The sequence below is a fragment of the Pararge aegeria genome, chromosome Z, assembly GCF_905163445.1.
Source record: "Pararge aegeria chromosome Z, ilParAegt1.1, whole genome shotgun sequence".
NCBI lineage: Eukaryota > Metazoa > Arthropoda > Insecta > Lepidoptera > Nymphalidae > Pararge > Pararge aegeria.
The window spans coordinates 10,945,352-10,969,081 of record NC_053208.1 but is presented as its reverse complement, the minus strand read 5'-3'; the positions used below and the strand labels follow the sequence as shown (position 1 = coordinate 10,969,081).

Here is a 23,730-nt window from a genome sequence, read left to right as displayed (position 1 = left end):
GTACAAGAAGGTAGACATTAAATACAATATACAATATATTATCTAGGTATATATATATATATATATATATATATATATAATATATATATATATAGATATATATATAGATATAGATATATATTATGATATATATCCCTACTAATGTTATAATTGGCAATGTAAGCTCGGTTCCTTTGGCTGTGTGTTTGACGATTTAACACCCATAACTCCGACAAGTTATAACCGATTTAAATAATTATTTTTCTACTATAGAGGCTATAATATGTGTTTAATTTTGCCCGAACTTTGTGTAGATCTGATGGCTGGAAATAGAGAACAGAACTCCTCAACGGACAGCAACAAACCCCTCATTTAAGGCTTAGCGATACTGAATCCTTAATATTTTTTTAGAACTACAACTAAGTTGAATGCTACATCAAAAAACAAAATCAAACGCAGACGAAGTCGCGGGCAACAGCTAGTATATTATATATATGGGTAGTAAATGGAACTTAACATAGGTATCACACAGTTATAGCACCTTATTCCTGCCGCTAAACAGCATTGCTGCAATGCTGTAATCCACTCTGAAAGGCATAATGGCCGTTCCGTTGTAATTACAGGCTTAGGAGTTTTTTTGCATACCCTTGAAAGGGTTTACTATGATTTTTCATTGACCCCCAGCTGGGCCATCTACTCGGTCCGTCAAGTATTACTTGGGAAAAAAAAACAACATACTTATTACATATGATGAAAAACCGCGGTACCCCGCTGAGAACTTCCGCTCCGAAATCCAAACCAAGGTGTTCAGCCCAGCCTCCGTCTAATATAAACATCTGCTTTGTTCACTGACAAACGACAATTACCTAAGTATATCTGTGTGACTCAGAAGCTCACGGTGTCAAGAAAAGGTGTCTTGGCACAGTGAGTTTCAGAGTTGAATCGTGCTCAAAATTTCACCCTGCTCTCAGTTGTGAAAAAACTTACGAAAATCTAGGGCGTTCGGATACGTTAAGTTTGGTATTACGACGAGTAGGTACATTACTACCGATGGTACAAATTAGTTCATATTTTTTTTTATTAAAACGGAAATTGACTTACCTCGGAGTACGACTTCTCAATTGCCGATCGTTTGATGGTGTAAGTGCGCAGATCTTCCAACAAATCGCACTCATGTTGATTCTTAGCGTGGAGTTTCGCTATTTGCTCTGTGTGAAGATTCTTCAGAAACTTCGTGTAGTTGCTCTGCAAAGAATAAAATATATTTGAAAATGAGTCCTTACCTCGCTGGTATCAAGTTTTGGATCGCGCTACCTTTATTGAAAGATGAGAGTGAGGGAGTCGAGAGGGTGTGATGAGGGGAAAGGTGGAGGCTTAGTAGTTCCCCCTCCCACTGCCAGAGAATATAGAACGTAGTTTTTGTTAATAATGGTTGTGTTAATCGAAATTAATGTACCTTTAGTACTTAGTCGTTTTATTACGTATATTTATTTCAATTATATATGTATTTGTATCTTTAGATTTTGGTATTTATGTATCAACACTCTTGGCCCTATCCCGTTCCCTTGCTGTAAGTCCTATCTACAAAGGTTGCCTGTAAGAGATTGCTTGTGTACTGTATACTCCTTACTGTTTCTTTTCCTGTATGTTATACGTGCAATAAATTGTTTGTTCTTCTTCTTCTTAGTCGGATTGGCTTTCGGGCTAGAGAAGTTGATTGAGAGCTCAGGTAATCCCTAAACCTAAATTGCCTTCTCCTTCCCCCTTAACCTAAGCAAAGTAAGGAGTTTGGTGGGTAAAAGTTTTTCAGAAAAGTTAAACCCAGAACATTTGGTTTTGTATTTTGTTTTCCCCTTTTACGTAATTCACATTCCAAATGTTTGAAATGAACTTTGACTTACCTACTTTTTTTTTCAGGATATTTTTACGCATTTTCAGCGAATAAAATTGGCGTATCCGATTGCGCCTAAACCCCCTGGGTTCCTAGTAATAATTACAGAGCTAAATTAAATTAATACGATTCCAAGAATAAGAACTACTATCTAACATAGTAATGAAGTCTATAAACTCGTGTTCACAAGGGAAAAACTTTAACGAAAGATAGGTATTTTGTATTAAAAAAAACCCCCGGGACTTTTTTAATTTTCTGGTATAAAAGTGTCTCATCCAAACTATGTCCTTGCCTTTTATTGAATCCAATTTAGAGGTTTAGGCGTTGAAAGGTAACAGACAAACCGAGTTACTTTCGAATACTTAATATTAAGTATGTATCGACTGATATCGAATAATACGTAGGTAGGTAGCTTAACAATCTTCGACTCACTCATATTAGTCTCTGTCAACTCTCATTGAAAATGTAGCATAAATTTTCAATTAATATTCTGACAAGAACCTACCTACATGTTCACACTTCATAAACACCGATCCACATTAAATGACTTTGTTCCCAAGACGCGACGCAAATAATTATTGTCTCGCCTATGTCACATGATCAATAATCCATTGTTAGGTACCTACTAATTCTATTAACGGTTCTAAAGTTGAGCAAGCTTAGTGCTCTAATTTCGCACATTTTATTATCTCGAAAAAGTGCAAACGGATCGTTCCAATGATAAAAAGATAAACTTTGTTTCCCGTAAATAGCTACCACAGAAATCCTATGAAGTAAGGTCTTAAGAACCTATGTTATCCGGATACTAAATAAACTAAAAACTAAAAAATTGTAAAAAAAATAAAAAGGATAGATTTTTCCCATGTTTGCAAAATTTATGAGCCTATTGGTAATAGTGTGATGTTATATAGCCTTTCTCGATTAATAGACAATCCAATATAAAAATAATTTAGTTTTTATAATTTTTATTAGTGTTTTTGCCTACACTTGGAGGAGTTATAAATATTTTATAAATTTAAAATGCATATAAAAATTTTCGGAACCGACAGGATTGAACCTTCGACTCTCTGGCGGCTTGAGCGCTTTCTCCAATTAAGCTACGCCTCTCCTACCGTCGATGCCGAAATTAGTATATGCCTTTCACATCAGTCTTATAGCTACTGTACCGTCATCTAGTAGGAAACGTTGAAGTTTCGGTAAAAACACGGTAATAAAATTATAGAAATTATGAAAAAGCAATGTGTCATCTCTTGTTTGAAACGTGTCCCATTGTAATATGGACCTTTGAAAAAGTAGATCGAAACTGAAAAAAAAGCGCTCAGTCCGCGATTGCCAGAGAGTCGCAGGTTCCAATCCTGTCGGTTCCGAAAATTTTTATATGCATTTTAAATTTAAAAAAAAAAAAAAAAATTATGTTGAAGAATTTATGAAGAACAGAGATCACGCCCGTACAACCTCAAAATGTTTACCTCTTTATATTATTAAGAATATATCAGTAGGCTGACATATAAAAACACACACATTTCTACCCTCCCACACTACATCTAATAAGTACACGTAGCATTAAGAACAAACGTACAGAAACCGATTACGGGACTAACATTGAAGCATTAAACTCCACTCCACTTTAGTATGGTTTTCCGAACAAACGGGCAACGCCTAGTAACTTTATACCTAGTAACTTTATACTAAATAGTAGTTGGGAGTAATTATTTTACCTCTAATGTTTTAAGAGTTCGCCATAAAATGGAAAGCAGTTTGTGAGCTAGCAACATTCCGCGTCACGTCTCACTTTACAACGTTTTCACTGTTTTTTGGGACGCAATGCAGATTCGTGTAAAATGCACTACAACAATGCACACATCGCCATCAAGATTCAAAGTAAGCGTAGCTTGTGTTATGGGTACTAAGATGACTGGTTAATATTTCAATTAATAATATACATAAATATTTAAAATATACAGATAAACACCCAGACGCTGAAAAACATTCATGCTCATCATATTCAAAAATATTTTCCAGTTGTGAGTTTGACCCATGGCCTTGGACTCAGAAAGCAGGGTCGCTGCCCACTGCGCCATCGGCCTTCATAAAGATGGATCTGGAATGATTATTGATCTCTAACGCCGAAGATACGAGCTCGCGTCCCATAGCGCCATTTTGAAAGCTGAGCTAATAGCTTGCGATCTTTATACCTAAGTATCTTATTAAAAACCAATACTAACATATGCATGAAAGATCATAACTTAAGAACTAGACCGACGGAGCATTTGTTTTTGATGTTAATTGTCAGTTCATGAAAGCAGAAAATTTCGATGATATTTTTTTGATGAATAATCACCGTTTATATGGAAACTAAAAATGTTGTTAAAATTAAATCCCGTCAGAAACTGTAAAAATGACTTCACTGAAATCCCGTCAGAAACTGAAATGAAATACTATACTTATATAGCCTTCAAACTGAGCTAAACTCGCAATGGGACGGAGTACATACGCATTCCGATCTCAAATGGCATCGTAGAAGTTTTATTACTATTATTAAAATATTATGTGCGACAAATAGTAAAAGAAGTTGGATAACATTCAGCAGTGCAAGCATTTTCCTTAAATAATTAATTGTGGAAAAACTACGGTAACCAAGCAACAAGTAAACAATTGAAATAGGCACCTACGAGTATTGTTTATACCTACTGTGGAATTTTATTACCATCGGAGATATTATGAATTGTAAAATTGCTTGGAGTTAATCAGCCGCAGCTAATTAACCTCCCATAGGCTCAGGCTTCCTCTCATAGGGGAAACGGTTTTAGAACATAGACCCACCACGCTGCCCCAATGCGGGTTGGTGGGCTTTAACGCCCATTCACAAGTAAGTGATAATAACCGTGACTGCTTAGCGTAACGTCTGCGAGGCACGTGGATTGACACCGCCAATTTCCTAAATCCGCTGGTACTGAAAATTCTTACTAGAAAACTCACCATACCTAACCTCAACCCGACCCGGGATTCGATCCCAGGACCTCGTGATCCGTAGTTGATTATCACCACTAGACGAACGAGTCTCAGCAAAGGTTGCTTGGGGTTAAGAAGTGTTAAGTATTTTATGTTTAAATTCATCATCACTTTTTGTTGATTGACTGAGACGATAGCAGATGTGGGTGTTACTACGCCTTCTTATAAAATGAAGTGACTCCAGGTCCGAATAAGACGAAGCATCGGACATCAAACCCATAACTGTCTTCTGTTCTGTTCCTGGGTTTATCTCCGTACTTGGTTGGCCTGAACCGTCCTTTTTCCAAGATATCAAATCACCAAACTTAATCGATACCAGCATATGAGACCCTTTTTTTTGGGTTTGTTAGACAGAATTGGAGGTTTTTGTTTTATTATTACGTACTTCCTGCCCATTGGACTGAGGTCATGTGCCCCCTCCCCCCTTTTGAAGGGGATGATACCCGAACTAATAATAATATCATTATTTCTTTCATTAAAATTGAACATAACATGGGTTGAGGAAGTGGCTACCCTAGCTAGATTTTATCTGTGTTAAGGACAACCGGCCCTCTCCACCGGAAATATACATAAACAGATTGAAATCAAGACATCGCTATTACTTAGCTATAAATTTAACATATAAAATAAAAGAAAAGTGGTTAGTAAGTGTTTATGTGTATGAGTGTGCGTGCGTTGTGCGTCTGTGTGTGTGTGTGTGTGTGTGTGTGTACGTCTACGTGCGTGTTTGTGTGTGTTAAACTAAAAACCGCCACGGCCAGCATGCCTCTCTCGTTGGCTTTACTAGACTCACGAGGAACCCATTGGTACGGACGAGCAAACGAGGCTCAAGGATAAAGAGGCTCGGGCTACATAACCGTATTTCTCCGCTAACCTCATAATTATGTCAGCCTGAGAAGAACCGACACGCAAATAATAGATTATGCAAATAAATTAATAAATTCACTGCATAATACACTTTCTGATAGGTTGAGCAACTAGCAAGAGTACCTACCCATTTAAAGGTAATTTTAACAAGTATTCAACTCACTTGTTAAAATAACATAACATAGGGTCAAATGTAGGTACTTGCATTCACAGCACAATTTTCAAATTTAACCATTAATTTTTAAAAATAGAACTTATAATTACTTTCGAAAATAGAATTCAGGCTGCTCTTAAAAGCCGCACTTTCACAATTAAACCATCAAGTGTTTACTTCGACGTATTAATTCTTCCGGTATTCGTGGTATTAACAAGCCAGGTTCACAGAAAACTCTCATTAAAATAGAAGTAATTATATGTGCTGTTTTAACAAAAACAAAAACCTTTTTTGCTGTGAACCTTTAGCATATTAAATCGCGTAGCTACTATTCCTTTACAATTTAAGAAAATATTTTTCTAACTTAACTTGATTACTAGTTAGAATACACGTGTAAAGGAATATTAGTGTGTCTGTAACTGCTTAAATATTATTTTATGAACAGGACAATAAATGAAAATGTTCAACTTGGAAATATAACTATAATAATCCTTTTTAATTTTTTTTTAAATTATATTACTATATGATTCAAGTACAGAATTAAGAACATACAGAACTCGCATTCAGCTAGTATCGCATGCGTTGCATTGTGACTAAAACAGTGAAAACGACCTGCGCACGTCTAAGTTCACACTCGCGTAATGTTGGTAGCTCAAAAACTTTTCCCATTTTCTCCATTTTATGGTAAACGTTTATAACAGTGAAGATAAAATAATTATGGCCTACGGTTAAATGGACTGTGACTGACCGCCTGTTCGAGAGACACTACTAAAGTGGAGTAGTTTTTGATACTTCAATATTAGTCGGTACAAGATTTCTATGTAGTATATAAAGCTCTATGTAAAATCCGAAATAAGCTGGTTGCTTCGTCTAATTATACAATTAATGAAAAAGACTTGGTTTTACTTACAGGATAGTGATTGACGGCTAATTAAAGTGAATGAAAGGCAGGTAAGAGCAAGAAAAAACTATACATAATAAGTTTTAAACGAGTTGCGCTTCCATTATTTTATGTTATAGTAGCCAAGCAAATTGTGATCCTCAAAATAAAGTGCCGAACTCCTCAAGTATTAACGGTTATTTGTTTTTTATAGTTTATAGTTAAATGTGGAGTGCTACGACTAACCGCCTGTTCTAGAAACACTACTAAAGTGGAGTAGTTTTTGATACTCCAATATTAGTCTTGTTAACGGTTTCTGCATGTTCTTAATTCTGTGAGTTAAATAATGCTCAGCTCGGCAATAACCACCCAAGGCTAATAATACCGGCTTTGGGAAAACCAATATTTTGTCATCAGTTATGAGTAGTTGTCATGTCATATAAGATAAATATAATTGCATAAACCTAAACATAAACCTACCTATAAAAAATGCCCTATCGCAGGGCATGCAAGGAACACGACTTACGGCCTATGTCCATCAACCTGAGCATAGGTGTTAAGCCTCATAATTATACCGCGAAGGGATCGATCTGAACTGAGAGAAGCATTCATTAAAAGACACTAATGATGTCCTTGATAACTGCAGCAAGGACTCGTAGTCGGAGTCTTAAATTACGACACACTAGTTGACCTCAAAAGAGCTTTTCATTATGGCTTCTGTTATTTTTGAGATTGCATTAGAAAGTGCGATATACTCGGTACTAGCTGTAGTCCACGTCTTCGTCTGCGTTTCAACATCACGCAACGACCCTTTAGTCGAACAATGGGCGGCTCATCAGTCGCGTTGGGTCATAGAATGATAGTTCGTATAGGGTTCTACAGAAAATGGATAGTTACCGCCAAACAAAGGCCCGCCCCAAGCGATTAACGTTCCGGTACGATGTCGCGTAAAACCCGATTAAGGGGCCAATTTAAACTGCCATACAGGTACGTACCACCTTAGACTGCATTATCACTTGCCACTAGGTGAAATTGCAGTTAAGGCCTAACTTGTAATAATAAAAAAAGACGGAGAGTGAAGGAAAGAGAAAGGAGAAGGAGAACCGCTTGTAGGTAATAAATAAAAATGTATATGGTGAAAACTGACTCTGAACCCAAGCGGCGCAAGACCGTGGTATTGCGAACTCTTTACAACAGACCTATGTCCAGCAGTAGACGTCCATTGGTTGACATGATGATGATGATGATGATGATGATGATGATGATGAAAATAAGAGCGGTAATAGCTTAGTGGTAGGCATCGGCTGCACCGTTAACTTTCCCCAGTTATGTGCGTTTTTAATTTAAGCAATTAAGTAAATACCCCTTACTTTAAAGGTAAAGGAATACATTCATGATTCAATTTTGTAAATTTAAAATGCATATAAAAATTTTTCGGAACCGACAGGATTTGAACCTGCGACTCTCGCGCAATCGCGGCCTGAGCGCTTTCACCAATTAAGCTACGGCTCTCCTACCGTCGATGCCGAAATTAGTATATGACTTTCACATCAGTCTTATAGCGACTGTGTCATCTCTTGTTTCAAACGTGTCTCATTGTAATATTGACCTTTGAGAAAGTAGATCGAAACTGCAACGTTTCCTACTAGATGACACTACAGTCGCTATAAGACTGATCTTGTTTTTGTATCTTTATTGTGTAATTACATTTCAGAAAATTAAGTCACTCCGACGTGTTTTTCACGTTTCTTCTAACCACCGAGCCTGAGGAAGTTATATTTCAAAATACTGAATTAATTTTCGGTATAAAAATGGTTACCGAGATTTATTTCTTTTCATGTGAAAATCTTATCAAGAATTAATTTGCGAGTAATATTATTGGAGTGGTTCTTTCTTATTCGGGTTTCATATAACTTGCGCGTGGGATGATAGGATATAATATTGTGTGATCTGAACTCCGAATAAATTTAATATAAGCTTTAGGGCCCGAACTGGGGACAAAGTTGGATCGATAAGTATTTTGTATTTCTCATAATCATATTTACCGCAATATCTCCCTATCAATAGGTAAATATATATCTATAAAACGAAGTCCTTCCGCCAAGTTTTTCCGTCTGTGATATTTCAAAAACTGCTGTAAAATCTATTTTTCTTATAATATAAAAAATCTTTTTTATTACTTAGTAAAGTTGATATCCATATTGTTAAAAAATTATAAAAACACACCTACATGCAGAAAACCTCTTTTTATTTATTTTATCGCACTTGTTGTTGAATATTTTTAAAAAATACTCTACCTACACAAAAAAAATAATGTAGACAAGTTAGAAGAAATGTTGTGTAAAAAGCGGATAACCTGATTCTGTTAAAGAAGCTTTTCCGCCGAATAAATCAATATTATCATCAGAAATATTCCAATACAACTTAAATTTATTTAAATTTTTAATTATAGTATTAAACTTCTTTACAGTGTCAATTGCGTGAAAAAAATCCAAAATTTTTAATGGATTGCTAATGTATCTAAAACTGAAGTCCTTGTACGAATGCAAAAGATAATCTAGTTGGACAGGACTATGAAGCGGCCTAAGATCAAGCACCTACGCCATATCTTGAGACACGATAGGTAGCGATTAAAACGACCCATCGACGCATCGTGGGATGCGAAGGATTAAAGGAAAGCGAAGGGTTGGAAGAGACAGAAGTCCTGGCTACAATATACACGGCAGTGGACGGAAATCAAGAAGTTCGAAGAAATGTTCTGCTAGAAGAAAAGAGGTTTTAAATAATGACGGGTGATCTTCAGTAATGGAGACTCAGAATCATTCATATAAAGAATAAGAAGGCAGAATAAACCAGCTGAAATTTAGCTAATTAAGAGATTAACTAGTAAAACCTGCCTCAATCATGAATCATTATATAATAATAACAGTAGTTTATAATACCATACTAATATTATATATAGTACTAGCCGTTTCCAGCCCGCTTCGCTGGGCGAATTGAAAAAGGAAATAAATTACATTTTATGTTTCATTTTTATTTATTTTTTTCATATTTTTATTATTCTCCTTTTTTTTATTTTTGTATGAACATAAATAGGCCCCGCGGATAGAACTGTAAGCATCGATATTTTTTAGACTTACTCAAATTCCAAATTCCATCGATTTAGCCTGTATCTTTCATCCAGGTGATTTTTCTCACTAATATTCATTGTAACTTTCAATGTGCAATCATTTCCGTGCCTTTCTTCCAAAAATTTATAATAATTGACATGAAGAAAAAAATTTGAAATGAGCATTGAAAGTTTAAGTTAAAGTCATTGCAAGTCTCATATGTGAAGTTGAAATCTGTCTAGGTTCAAGTGCGACGAATTTTCTGTTAACTAAAATTTTCTCCGTGACATCAATTTTTTATAGAAAATTAATTGTGCATGTTTTTTATGAATTCTATTGGAATAAGTAACTAAATTTCTTTTCCACATCTCATGTGCTTGGAAATGCATTCATTTTAATCTATTACATTTCCGCGATCCCGCAATAAAAGAATTCGTCGGTTATGTAGTCTGCAAAAGTAAAATGAATGTAAAATTCTTAGTCCGTTGATTGGATAGCTACATGTAAAGTTAAGTTTTTGAAACCTCTCAATGACTTTTTCTCCGCTGCCAAAAAGACGATTGTTGTAAGGAAATACACGAATATCCCTACATACACGAAGATCCCCACCAAATTTGGAGTCTGTAGAAGTTACAGGTTAGAAATGAAAATTTTAGATTTTAACACCCACCCCCGCAATTCTTGTCGGAAGTAGACTTTATTGAAATCCATTTTGAGATGTTCTTTATGTGAATAATAAAAGATTCCTACCATATTTAGAATTTTTAGAAGCTATATTTCGAAATTGAAATTTTTTATTGTTAACACCCACCCCCGCGAACCTTATTGGAGGTGATTCATTGAAAAATCCGCTCGAAGATCATTTTTATATTACATATAGAACACTCACACTAAATTTTGAGTCTATAGGAGCTATCGCTTGGAAATTGAAAATATTCATTGTTAACGCCCCCGCAATCTTCTTTGGGGTGGGATATCGTAAAATTTGTTCATAAATCATTTTTACATCACTTATAGAAAATTCCTACAAAATTTGGAGCTTGTAGGAGCTTTAGCTGGAAAATTAAAAATATTAATTGTTAATACCCACCCCCGCAACCCCCTGTGGGGTGAGCTATCGTAAAATTCGTTCATAGCCTATTTCTACACCTCTTACAGAAAATTCCTACCAAATTTGAAGTCTATAGGAGCTATAGTTTAAAAACGGGAATTGTTCATTGTTAACGCCCCCGCAATCCCCTTTGGGGAATGAATTTCTTAAAATCTATTCATAGCTGACCTCTACATAGCAAAAGTAATATTCCTACCAAGTTTCACGTTTCTAAGTCTTATGGTTCCCGAGATTTCTTGGTGAGTGACTATATAGATGGGAATTCTTCGATTATCATCGAAATTTTTAACTTTTTATCGGGCTTTTGTAAAATTTTCTTACATACAAAACTTTCTCCTGACAATTCTGAAGATAAAAAAAAGCCCAATTGGTCCAGCCGTTCTCCACTACCGTGAGTAGATTCTTAGCTGAATGTAAAAAACCATAATCCGTTTAATACACTCTGTTGAAATCCATGAAAACAAAAGAATCAAGAGAAAATGCTTATCTTTTGTTTTTATTAGCGGGATAAATGTTCATAAAAGTAAAACAGCAATAAAAAAATGAAGGAATGTTGGAATTCAAAAAATAGATAGCCATAAACCATCTAGGAAAAATTTCGCATCGAATGGTGGTAGTTTCATGTCGATACGATCAGTGGTTTAGGCGTGATTGAGCCTCAAACGAAGACCATTTTCATTATATATATATAGATAGATTGTGATTACGATCTTATATATGTGATTTTTTGTAAAGAGATGACGTGTTATACTATGTGAACCTATACCATGACATAATAGTAGATTATGCATCAAGTCTGATTATATTTTATTTTACAGTCTACACGGTATTAGGCGCGTGAGCTAAACGCGTACGCTAAGAAAGCCGAGAGTGAAACAAGTAATGTACAACGTGTTTCATATCAAGATTTTCATCACAATTGCGAGAAAAAAAAGCGATAAACTTTTAAATACGTGCTCAGAAATTAACTGACCCTTTGTATAAAAGTGATTCTGAAAGTACTGATTTCCATTGTATAAAAGTATCGTAGGCCGCTTTTTAGATTTTGGTTGAAACAGGTTATTCACTCGCGATTCTTACCGCGATTATTATCTACTTTTGCTCCACTTTCCAATTTAAAATGGACATTTTTTTTTTTATAATGGACCAAAACGCGAAAATAACAAAATATTAATTACGGAAAATAGCGCAGCGGTTTTTTTTTCGCGCGCCACGGTATACCGATATACACTTATCGTTCGATGAAAACAGCCTATATTAAATATAATAATGGGTATATTTTTTTAAACCAGTTTAAAACATAACTAGCTATGAATTGGGAATTTTTTACCAAATGAAATCTTTGCGATGTCTCTCAATAAGTTCATAGTTTATATAAAACGTAAGCTTACAGAAAAATCCTATTATAATATTAAGGATTACTTAAACGATACAAGAGCGTGGGTGTAAATTGCTCTAGCTTCATAGCTTAATATAAATTTACTGGAAGACGGTGATAACAAAAAAAAAATTTACCTGGCTAAGTTTGTTGTGGGCGCTTCTTAGACCAGGGCGCGTTTGGAACCCTCGTAGCTTTAGATTTATGTTGGCGAACGAAGTTATCACCATCCCCTTACAATTATGTAAACAAATATGTATGAACGCTTCTAAGTGCCTGTGATAGGTCTACGTGAATAAAGAAAATTTGAATTTTGAATTTTAATAATTTTACAAAAAATTTAACTATAATTTATAATAATTGAGAAGGTAAAAATATTTAGGAATTGCCTACAATTTGTGCATTTAAGGAAATGCCTACTATTTTTAGCGGCATAAAACCTCTTATTTGTTTAAAAAAAAGAATCTTTTTACCCTGCTAATTTAAAATGGTCCATCTTAATACATTTACCTTGCAGTGAGGTACAAACTAAACTTAATCGGGTCAGCATAATGCAATGCTACAGAACTAGATACATAATCTACAATTTATTTATTATTATCTAGAAAATATATTTTCTGTGTTATCTTTATTCATGTTATAGAGAAAAAATTAAAATACGGGGATTTTTTTTATCTTGAAGTCAGTTGTTCTTAAGTTATATATATGAATATAATGTATATGTATGGCTTAAAATGTCGTGTGTCGTGAATGTTTTGCATTGATTCGAAAATTTAGAATAATCATGATTTTAATCATTACACTCTTCAATAAGCTGCATGTACATATTATTAAAAAAAATGTAAATAAAAAATTATAAACAAAAATTTATAAATTAATTTGTGAAGTATATTTTTAAAGTGAAAGATTGCACACACACTCTCACGCACACAAACCCACACAAAATCAAGGTCATAATTTTATTTTTGATTATATTGGCGCCAAGATATACGTCATTTTATGTTTATTTTACAATTAATCTCCGAATTTCAGGAAATAGGAATCGGAGAGGTCTTAATATTTACAAATCAGCAAAACACGCGTGTTATTGATTTTAGGAAGTGGTTTCCTAGTAGGTAGCTACTAGGTGTACCTATAAATTATTTGAATAAATCGATTGAAACAAACTGGATTTTCATAACTTATATGTATAACGTACATTACTAATATAAGTAGACGTAGGCTACGGAAAACCTTATTTACATGCTGCCTACTGTTTTAGGAACACACGAGATCGTGACGCTTTAATTTTGACTCCGATTGACTAAAACATATAATAAACTAGCTGTTGCCGGCGACTTCGTCTGCGTTTGATTTTGTTTTTAAAGTATTCAGTATCGCTAAGCCTTAAATGAGTATAGTAGTATATATATAACATGCGACTGTCAATTTATTATAGACAAATAATTTGCTAAAAATAAAATTGCGACTATAATTAAAGACCTAAGATATCCTATCTCTTAAGTTGGACCAGACTGCTCACGGTGTGTCAATTTAATTTAAAATCGGTTAGTAGTTTAGGAGTCCATCGCGGACAAACATCGTGACAGGAGATTTATATATATTAAGATATGTGACATAACAAAGACAAACATATGTGTAACGTTTGATGCAATTTTACAATTGACGAAGTGTAAATTGTAAAATTGCATCGAAATCTCTTGTCGAATAGCATCCTATTCAAAGGAGTGGACCAATTTCTTAATCTAAGATCATTGATCTCGACTGTGACCATTGAAATGAACTCTTTGTGACTGTTATAGCGAACACTCTTAAGAATCTTCGTGTTATATAATATAAAAGATTTTTTCCATTCCAGTCTCAAGTAAAAACATTGGCGCAGATAATTCATTGACACTGCGATAGCTCCCACGGCGTTACCGTGAAAGAGAGTACAGCATGGCTTCAGGCTGTGGCAAGTAGCAAAAAACTCCCTAGCCCACTATATTACAGCCTAATGTTCTTATCATATTAATTTACTCACCTTCCTAGGCGGAGGCTGCATGGTTAGGCGGAACGCCGAATCGACGGCGGCCGACGGGTCGAGGTTCGGAGCGCGAAACGTGGATCGATGGCGTCACACGCAAGCGAGACCGTGTTCTGCCGCGTTAGCCCGTTGCACGCCCGAAGTAGACGCTGCGCATGCGTGATGCGCCCACCAACCAACCCTTAGGCTGAGTAGCCATAGACTAAGCCTCATAGTTAAATGACAAGGTAGAGCTTGATACGATGGTGTTTGACGATTCAGTCTAACTCCTATTTCAAAGCGCTAGTCGGGATGGTTGATGACAGTTTATTAAACACAAAGTGAATGTTTGAATTATCGACGAGTGTCTACCATAAAATAAGTGAACTCACTCAATTGACTATGCGTAGCTACCACAGAATAAATAACAGTACTGGATCTCTTAGATCGAAGTTTAGTAGGTTTTTTTTCCTGATTTGCAACAAATATGGTTTCTGCATAAGGAATACTAATTACTAATATACTAACTCAAATCAATCAATATTCAAAATCTTTAGAAGCTTCGTCGCTTTCAATGCCCAATTTCCAATCCCATGTATCTTTATAGAACGTGGGTCACACCGAAATTTAAAATATAATTTAAAATATATTTTAAAACGATACAAAAATCATAGAAAAGTTTTGTAATACCGTCGAATTTCATAGAAGATCTTTATTAAAACATTGGATTACATATCAATATAGTTATATATTACATTTCACAGCCAAGGCGATATTAGGAGTAATAAGATTTAACTGAGATCAAATTTTCAATTTGTAATCAAGTGATTCAGGAGTTTTGTTTATTACCTTGCCAATCCAGTAAATTCCCAGTCAGCAGTAAGGAGAACTGGATCCGAAGGCGTGTACAATTTTATCAATCTGCGCGGATTTTGTGTGTTTGTGATTGTTGTGAAATTTGTTAGTTATTTTTTTTAACTATTATTTGTATTTTTAGTAGGTATAATATATATTATTTTGTTACCGAGGCGCCATGCGAACTGTCCCAGATTGAGTTAGTTGCCGGGGTAATATGCCACTTGAAAACGTACGCTGTGACCGGTGTTCAGAGAGCCGTTATTTTAAAAACAGAAAAGGTTTAAACATTCACATAGGTAGAGTTCATAGATCATCAGATTCTTCAGCAATTCCTGTCCTTTCAAGTAACTCGCAATCATTAAATATACCTGTTTGCCCCTTATGGGAATCATTAAGCAACTTTAAAAATGCAATACCATTAATCAGACGCATTCCACGAGGTTCACGCCATTCGGTATTATCATCCCTCAAAAAAACTATAGATAACGTCATCACCCATAACACCATCCGTAGTTGGGAACTCTTGCTCACGTTCGCGTACCGTACTCTCCACGCAGACAAGGACAAAAACCTTTCACTTACTCAAAAAATTAAAAATAATTGTCTTAAAAATGACTCCACGGTCACTAGTAGTAGCTTCGAATTATTAAGTATACCATCACATTCCACTTTAAACCACAATTTTAATTTAAATAAACTGATTGAAAATAAAATAGGCGATGGAGACCTTAAGGGAGCAGCTCGTCTTTTGTTCTCAAGTGACACTATTGCCCCTGATACACCGGAGACTCTGGAAGCACTGCGCTCAAAACATTCATCCCAATCTACTCATTTATCCTTTCCGGACGCACCGTTAAGCACTTCATTTTTTCAGGCCACTACAAACGATGTGCTGGGAGCTCTAGCGGCTTTCAGAAGTGGCTCCGCCGCGGGACTTGATGGTTTGTCTCCACAACATTTTAAAGATTTAGTTTGTGGTACAAACGTGGATACGGATGAAATCCATCACTAATCTGGTGAATCTGATGCTATCTGGACGAGTACCTGAAGAGATAACCTCTACACTTTATGGCGCAAATTTATGTGCCTTAAGGAAAAAAGATGGTGGTATCCGTCCCATAGCAGTAGGTTCAACAATCCGTCGCAGCGTTTCCAAAATTTGCTGTAAAAAAATTCTACCTTCTATTTCATCAACTTTTGACCCAATACAGTTAGGTTTCGGAGTTAAGGGGGGGTGTGAAGCAGCTTTACATGTTACTCGTACATTTCTCCTTAACTCCCAGGAGGAAGTGCTTCTGAAAATTGACGTTAAAAATGCTTTCAACTCGGTGGATCGCGGAGTCCTCCTCTCAGAAGTTGTAAATAAATTACCACAGTTGTTTCCATATTTAGCACAGTGTTACCAGAATCCTTCGAGGTTAGTTTATAAAAAAAAACGTTTTGAGCTCCGCCGTCGGCTGCCAGCAGGGTGATCCCCTTGGTCCCGCTATTTTTAGTCTAGCTATACATCCTATAATTTCAACTATAAATTCAAAATTTAATATCTGGTATTTAGATGATGGGACCTTAGGTGGCAAAGTGAACACAGTTTTGGATGATCTTAAGAGTATCATATCAAAATTTGAACTGATTGGCTTACAGCTTAACTTTGATAAATGTGAAATATTTATTCCAAATTCATTTTCGGATGAATCGAAACAGCACATTTTAAAACAATTTAATAACTTGGCTCCCGGCATCAAAGTTTTAAATGATAAATCACTTCGTCTTCTAGGGGCACCTATACTGGAAACGTCAGTCCCACAGTTTATTGACGATTTAATTTCCCAATTTAGCAACACTTCCGATCGTCTTTTCGAAATTAATCCACATATGGCTCTAACCATTATTCGCTTTTGTTTATTTGTTCCAAAATTTACGTATTTTCTTAGATGCTCACCTCTTTGGAAATTTTAATATTTTAATGGAGAAATTGGATACTTTTATAAAAGATATTCTTGTTAATATTATTAATTGTCCCATAAGTAATCAGGCATGGACCCAGGCCTCACTTCCGATAGGGTATGGCGGTCTTGGAATTCGCAAAATTTCAAGTGTTTCGCTGCCAGCTTTTCTTTCCTCTGTGTACAGTACACACACTCTTTTTCAAAAAATTATATCCAATTCTTTGGGTTCCATAGAAGTGTCATACTTGGCAGAGGCAAGAGATAGTTGGTCTGCTCTTAGTCCCAGTATTTTGCCGGTTTCTTTTTCTTCACAGAGACAGTGGGACGACATTATTTGCAAAAAAACTTTTGACACACTTTTAGACCAAATGCCATCTAAAAGAGACCGTGCTCGTCTTCTCGCTCTCTCTGCTAAGGAGTCCGGCTACTGTTAGACCACACCACTCTATCGGTGGTGATTGGTCTTAGGCTTGGCGCCTCTATCATTCAGCCTCATCGATGCCACTGCGGTAACAGCGTTGACACCTACGGTCACCATGGACTCTCCTGTTCAAGAAGCGCTGGTCGCTTCTCTCGCCATAGCACCATCAACGACATCATCCGACGTTCTCTAGCTACCGCTCACGTACCAGCTGTATTAGAACCTATTGGTTTGGCGCGGAGCGATGGCAAGAGACCTGATGGTATGACGCTCATACCTTGGAGGCTTGGAAGGTCACTTCTGTGGGATGCAACTTGTGTTGATACCCTAGCTGCATCACACATCCAGGCCACTTCGTCAATGGTAGGTGCGGCTGCTTCCAGTGCCGAGCAGACCAAGAGGCGTAAATATGAAAACCTGGATAGCAGCTTCATTTTTGTGGTAGAACCTTTTGGAGTAGAGACTTTGGGACCGTGAGGTCCGGAGGCAAGAGCCCTTTTCAAAGAATTATCGAAAAGGGTTATCGAGTCTACCGGTGATCCTAGAGCGGGCAGTTACCTTGGCCAACGAATTAGTTTGGCCGTCCAAAGGGGCAATGCTGCCAGCATCTTGGGAACTGTGCCTCGCTGCGGTGGTTTCGAGGACGTTTTAGATTTTATTTAGTTTTTAAATAGTTTATTTTAGGTTATAGTTATGTATTAATAAAAATTATATTTAAATAAGGTAAAAATGTTTGATTTTCATTTCGAAAATGCCAAAATGAACAGAAGAGTGAAGATGTTTCAATTTGTTTATAGCGTAAGCAGCTAGCTGTACCTTATTAGTTTACTCGCGTTGTAACATAAACGCCCCACTGCACGGCTAGCGTGGGCAGGAGACATTTTTCGTCACTGGGAGAGGACGAAATGTTTATCTTCCCCTACAGTTTAGACACTCCGAGCATGGGCACACGGATGGAAGTAATATTTAAATTATACACGTTTTCCCTAATACTGAGCTTTGGCAGGTGAAAAAGTAAGTTTCATCCTTTGTGCACATAGCCAGGGTACAAAAAAATCTCTTGCCTGTGCTATCTGTGCTACAGCTTACAATTCATGACCACTTTTAGAAAAGGGGATTGTAGAATTAGGTTTTAGGTGTTTCTCTTAACGTTTTTTATATATATATATTAATAAGCATTTCACTCAAAATCATTAAGTTATGTTGGAGCCTCAGATGGAGTCAATTCCGTCTTGATTTTAATAACATTTTCGGGGATAAGGGAAGATCAATTGGCGGAGGCTAGCGACCTTGCTTTTTGAGTCTGAGCTCTGGGTTCGATTCCCACAACTGGAAAATGTTTGTGTGGTTTTGAATGTTTTTCAGTGCCTGGGTGTATATCTACACTAATATTTTAAAGAGGTTAAGTTTGTAAGTTTGTGACGTGGTAATCTCTGGATGTACAGAACCGATTTTCAAAATTATTATTCATAAAAATATTAATTAGTCATCTTAGTACCCATAACACAAGCTACGCTTACTTGGGGCTAGATGGCGATGTGTGTATTGTCGTAGTATACTGTATAATTATTTGTTTATTAATGATGTGATGTGGCATATGACCTGCGTTGATGCGTTGGCAGCGTCTCACTGTAAAGACTTTTTTTTTGAGGCGCATGCGTTTGGCTTGTAATGTATTATTGTCAATAACCTGAAAATTGCAAATAATATTGCCAGCATTGGGACGTATTGAACAATTCGATACCATATGTGACTTATAAATATTTTGTATATTATAATATTATTTACAGTAGTTGGTCATTTTTTTTTTGTAAATACTTTACATACATATTTCGTTGCTTCCAAAACTAAAATATTGAAGGAAAGCAAATTAAATGAAGCAATTAATTCCAGTGTAATGTTTCTAAGACCACAATGGTTTATTGTAAGAAAGTTGTCTATTCAATGCGATCAAGTACTTAAGTAAGTACTTAAGTATTGGCCTTCTGTGATACTGCCCCACCAGGGTAATAGTCGTAGTATGGTATAGGTAAATATTCTATTGAAGTTTTGCACCCGCATCAATTGTGACCTTCAGTGAAGCCATACTCCTTAAGGGTGAAATAGGTGCTTTTACGTTACAGTTGATTTCTGAGCACAATTTAGTCTTGGAAATTATATCTGTATTCAACTGATTGAAATACGTCGAACACTCTTGTCAGAATGAGAATGGTTTAGGTCGTAGTCCAAGTACCACGCTGGTCATTTGCGAATTGGTAGACTTCACACGCCTTTAAAAAAATAAAGGAAAACTCTCAGGCAAGCAGGTTTCCTCAAGAAATTTTCCTTCACCGTTAAAGCTAGTGATACTTGGATTGCGTGAATTAAAAACACACATAACTATGAAAAGTTCTCCCGAAACAGAGGCCGCAATCATATGGTATTTAAATAAAACGTTCGACTCTTTATAACTTTCTCCTCTTAAACTAAGATGAATAGGGTATATTTCAAATATTCACTAACAACTTAATACTTTTAAAACTGAAGAGAACGTATTTATATATCTATGTTTGCTTAAATAGCGCATTCCAATATACACACAATCTTAAACAAAAGTCTTAAGTCTTTTATAGGGATTCGATAAATGACCGAGAGAAACCCTTATAGGATACACCGTCGGTCTGTATCCACACGCATAAGTTGTTTTAAGAACCAGCCAGCAAATTTTACTAAGATATAACTACGCTTTGAAAGCCTATCAAGACCTTTTATTTCGGTTAACTTAATTAAAAAAAAATAAAGCTAGAGGCATCAAAGAAATGGGAATCTATAAAAAAAAACATGGAAGAGATAATAAAATTAAAGGAAAGTTACGAAAGAGAGGAAAGGTAAAAGAACAACGACGTTAGCGGTAGGCCAAAAGGCAGGTACACTAACGTTTAGAAGGCAGGAGGGGTTTTTCTTTTTAGTCGGCAGAAGTCCAACACTCTCCATAGGGATGTCCATGGAGACTACTACAAAAATAAATATGAATACATAGAGAAAAGATATACTCGTAACTGCTTCAATTAGAATTCAAAAGTACCTACCTACTGACAGAGATTAATTTAGTTTAAAGAATTAAGCAGATGCAGCCCACCCTTCCGCATAAGAGCAGTGCGTTTATATACTAAGTCTATCTATCCTGCGAGACAAACGACCGACTGTAGCCAGCAGGTAAAGAAAGTTTATATACTAACTCCTGACAATTAAAAATAATGTTATATTTTTATTATTTTAATAAATAAAATAATACAACGTTTCCTTCTAAAGCACGGGCGTGAGTTTTAATTACAATTTTAATTTATTTTTATAGTTATAATTTAGAGTCCATGTAGGTAAGAGGAAAAGCGAAAACAGAGCAACTCTTCTCAGGGCATACAAGGAGCACGTCCTGCAACGTGCCGCCCTGTGTCGTAGTACCTTAGGCGTAGGTATGAAGCCTCATATAAACCTTTTGCCTCTATTATTAAACTAGGTACCGTACTTCACCAGACGAGCTCTGCTACAAAAAGCTCTACTACTACTATTTATTTTCTTGCCAGTCATCAGTAATGTAAAGAAAGTTTTCAAAAAAAAACACCCACACATTAGGAAATCTCATCTATGTTGGATTTATTTTTTATTAATTTAAACACAGATTTACTTTTTTTTAATTTTTAAAAATATTTTATTCTATATGGATCGAATTTCTTGCATTGGTAAATTCTGTGGTACACGAATATTTAAACAACAGATCTAAAACTAGTAATGTACTTTCAGACCCTAAGAAACCTGCAGAACAAACTGTATTCTGTGTTCACACCGTGTGGACTAAGAGAATACCACTACGGATTGGCACTACTGTAAGACAGTTTAGAAGAAATGGAGTACAGAGCCTAGCAGGTGGCTTCGGCCGTGACTAGTTACCACCCTTCCGAAAAAGATGACCGCTAAGCGAGGCCGCGTAGAAGCCGATTAGGGGTATTAGCTGAATATAACTGCTATGTCTACACCCAACAGGTTAGCCAGCTACCATTGTCACTTGTGGTAAGTGATAATGGTAGGGGTGAAATCGTAGTCTAGGGTTAACTTCTAGTGGCATAAAATACAATACTAGATACAGCTTTAATAAGCTGCAAAACAAAATTATTATTTGACTAGACAATTAGTTACTTGAATGGTGTTATTTGGTATAGTGACCGTGGATTATATAAGTGACCGTGGTCCGTGACTGAAGACTCAACTTGCTCTGCCAGACACAGAGACACAGAGGAAAGGTAAAGGCCTTATTCGAATCTGCAATGACGGTCACCCTATCTAACTACCGATTCGAGTCAACGTTTTCTAACCCCTGCCGCAACCAAGCCAAATTCCGGTAGAAATACCTAGTAGCTTCTCTTATGCTCGTTTCACTAACGATGGACCAGGCAATGAATAAGTAAGTAATGCCTCATCAAAGAAGATTCCTACGCATACTTTTTACCTTTCACCAATCGATTTCACCAGGCAATTCATATTTATTATTTATTATTTAATGAAAAATATACATTTTTATGTTAGCATAATAATATCTGTTACGGCGCGGCGTAACAAAAACCCAATCGAGTTATATATATATATATATATATATATATAATCTTACTTGTCTATGGTTCTTGCCACAAGGTGTGGTGTTGTTTGTGTTTGTATTAACATATTTTTCCTTTTGTGTGGATTTAAAACAACAACTAAATTTATATATTTTTTCCATCTGTCAAGTGTCAGTTTACGAGTCTCCTAAAGTTTACGATCCGCCTTATCGGCGGCGTAACTTAAGAAGGCGCCTACCGTACTTAGATATCACATAAGAGTTCGTGAAACGTTTATTTTCTCTAGGAATCACCATCCGACACAATCAGGCATCCGATTAAGGCGATTTCTAGGTTTAGTGAAAACGTTAATCTTTGTGCGATGTAGTGAGCCGGTAAAGGTTTGATAGTTATGATAAACAAGTATTGAGTATACTTTATATGCATTTAGTAAAGATCTGTTATTTTGACTTTACAAACAGACGCTTCAATTTTATTTAGGCAAGTATTTAAAGAGTATTAAGAACATACAGCATCCTCATTTAGCCATTATTGCATGCAGTGCATAGTGTGCAAAAACAGAGAAGACGCCCCAAGCATGTCTCATTTCACACCCGCGGAATGTTGCCAGCTCTCAAACTTTTCCCATTTAGAGCATAAGAGGTGAAATATTAATTGTCAACTGCTAAATGAATGTGACGCGCGCCTGTTCGTGAAACACTACTAAAGTTGATTCTGTATGTTCTTAGTTCTGTGTTTCTTTGTCTTGTGCTGCTGGACCCACAATACCGTGGTATTTGTAACTCCCTACAAAACACCTATGCAGTGAAATTTCGGAACTTCATTGGTTGACATGATGATGATGATGATTGTGAAGGCAATAGAAGGCACTGAAAAATCTTACCGACATACAACATTTTTTTCTTCTTGCTCTATGTTTCCTTCGAGACTCCATTGATCACTTCTTATATTCACTTACAGTTTACTTGTCTAACAAACTTTATAAACGTCCACGTGCTAAACCAGAAACGGAAATCTACGTTCAAAGTTAATTTTAGCACCATGCTTGAACACCGATAAACTATTTGTAAGTATCTACTTGGTAATTTATTGTCTCAAACACATAACACGAATGGCAGAGTGATATAATTTTTAATCAACACTCTATTTCTAATCATTTATTATCTGATAAGACTACCGCAAAGTGGATTGGCGGACCGCACATTTACTATTCTATCGTTTGAGCTAGGTACATATAGATCCTAGAGTGCTCGAGCCTGTCTGAATTACATTCTTCTTGCAGAGCCGTCTCCTATCGGTTGTTGGCCACCATTAAGACTATCCGGACTTTGGACGCAGCTGCACAGTACATTAATTGCGTACTTTTCCCGAACCATTGCGGTAAATGTTCTTCTTCGGCCAGATTGTCTTTTGGCGGCTATTTTCCCCTGAATAATGAGCTGAAGGTCATTCATTGTTTCTCATAATATGACCAAAATGCTCTAACTTCCGCTTTTTAATCGTCTTAAGTATTCATAGATCTTTGCCTA

The 23,730-nt window shown here is 36.1% G+C and overlaps 1 protein-coding gene across 3 annotated transcripts in view; it reads right to left on the bottom strand.

The window, feature by feature from the left end:
* LOC120636458 (protein nervous wreck) overlaps positions 1-23,266 on the bottom strand; it is a 51,868-nt gene extending 28,602 nt beyond the window's left edge. For 2 of the 3 annotated variants that reach the window (XM_039907939.1, XM_039907941.1), the window contains exons 1-2: positions 23,085-23,266; positions 1,081-1,224 (exon numbers count right to left, since the gene is read on the bottom strand). In XM_039907939.1, coding sequence (XP_039763873.1) covers positions 1,081-1,224; positions 23,085-23,135 — 195 coding nt within the window. In that variant the 5' untranslated portion in view covers positions 23,136-23,266. Of the gene's footprint in view, positions 1-1,080; positions 1,225-14,405; positions 14,506-23,084 lie in introns of those variants that run through there. The other variant, XM_039907940.1, reaches the window with a different exon arrangement.
* Between the last annotated feature and the right edge of the window lie 464 nt (positions 23,267-23,730).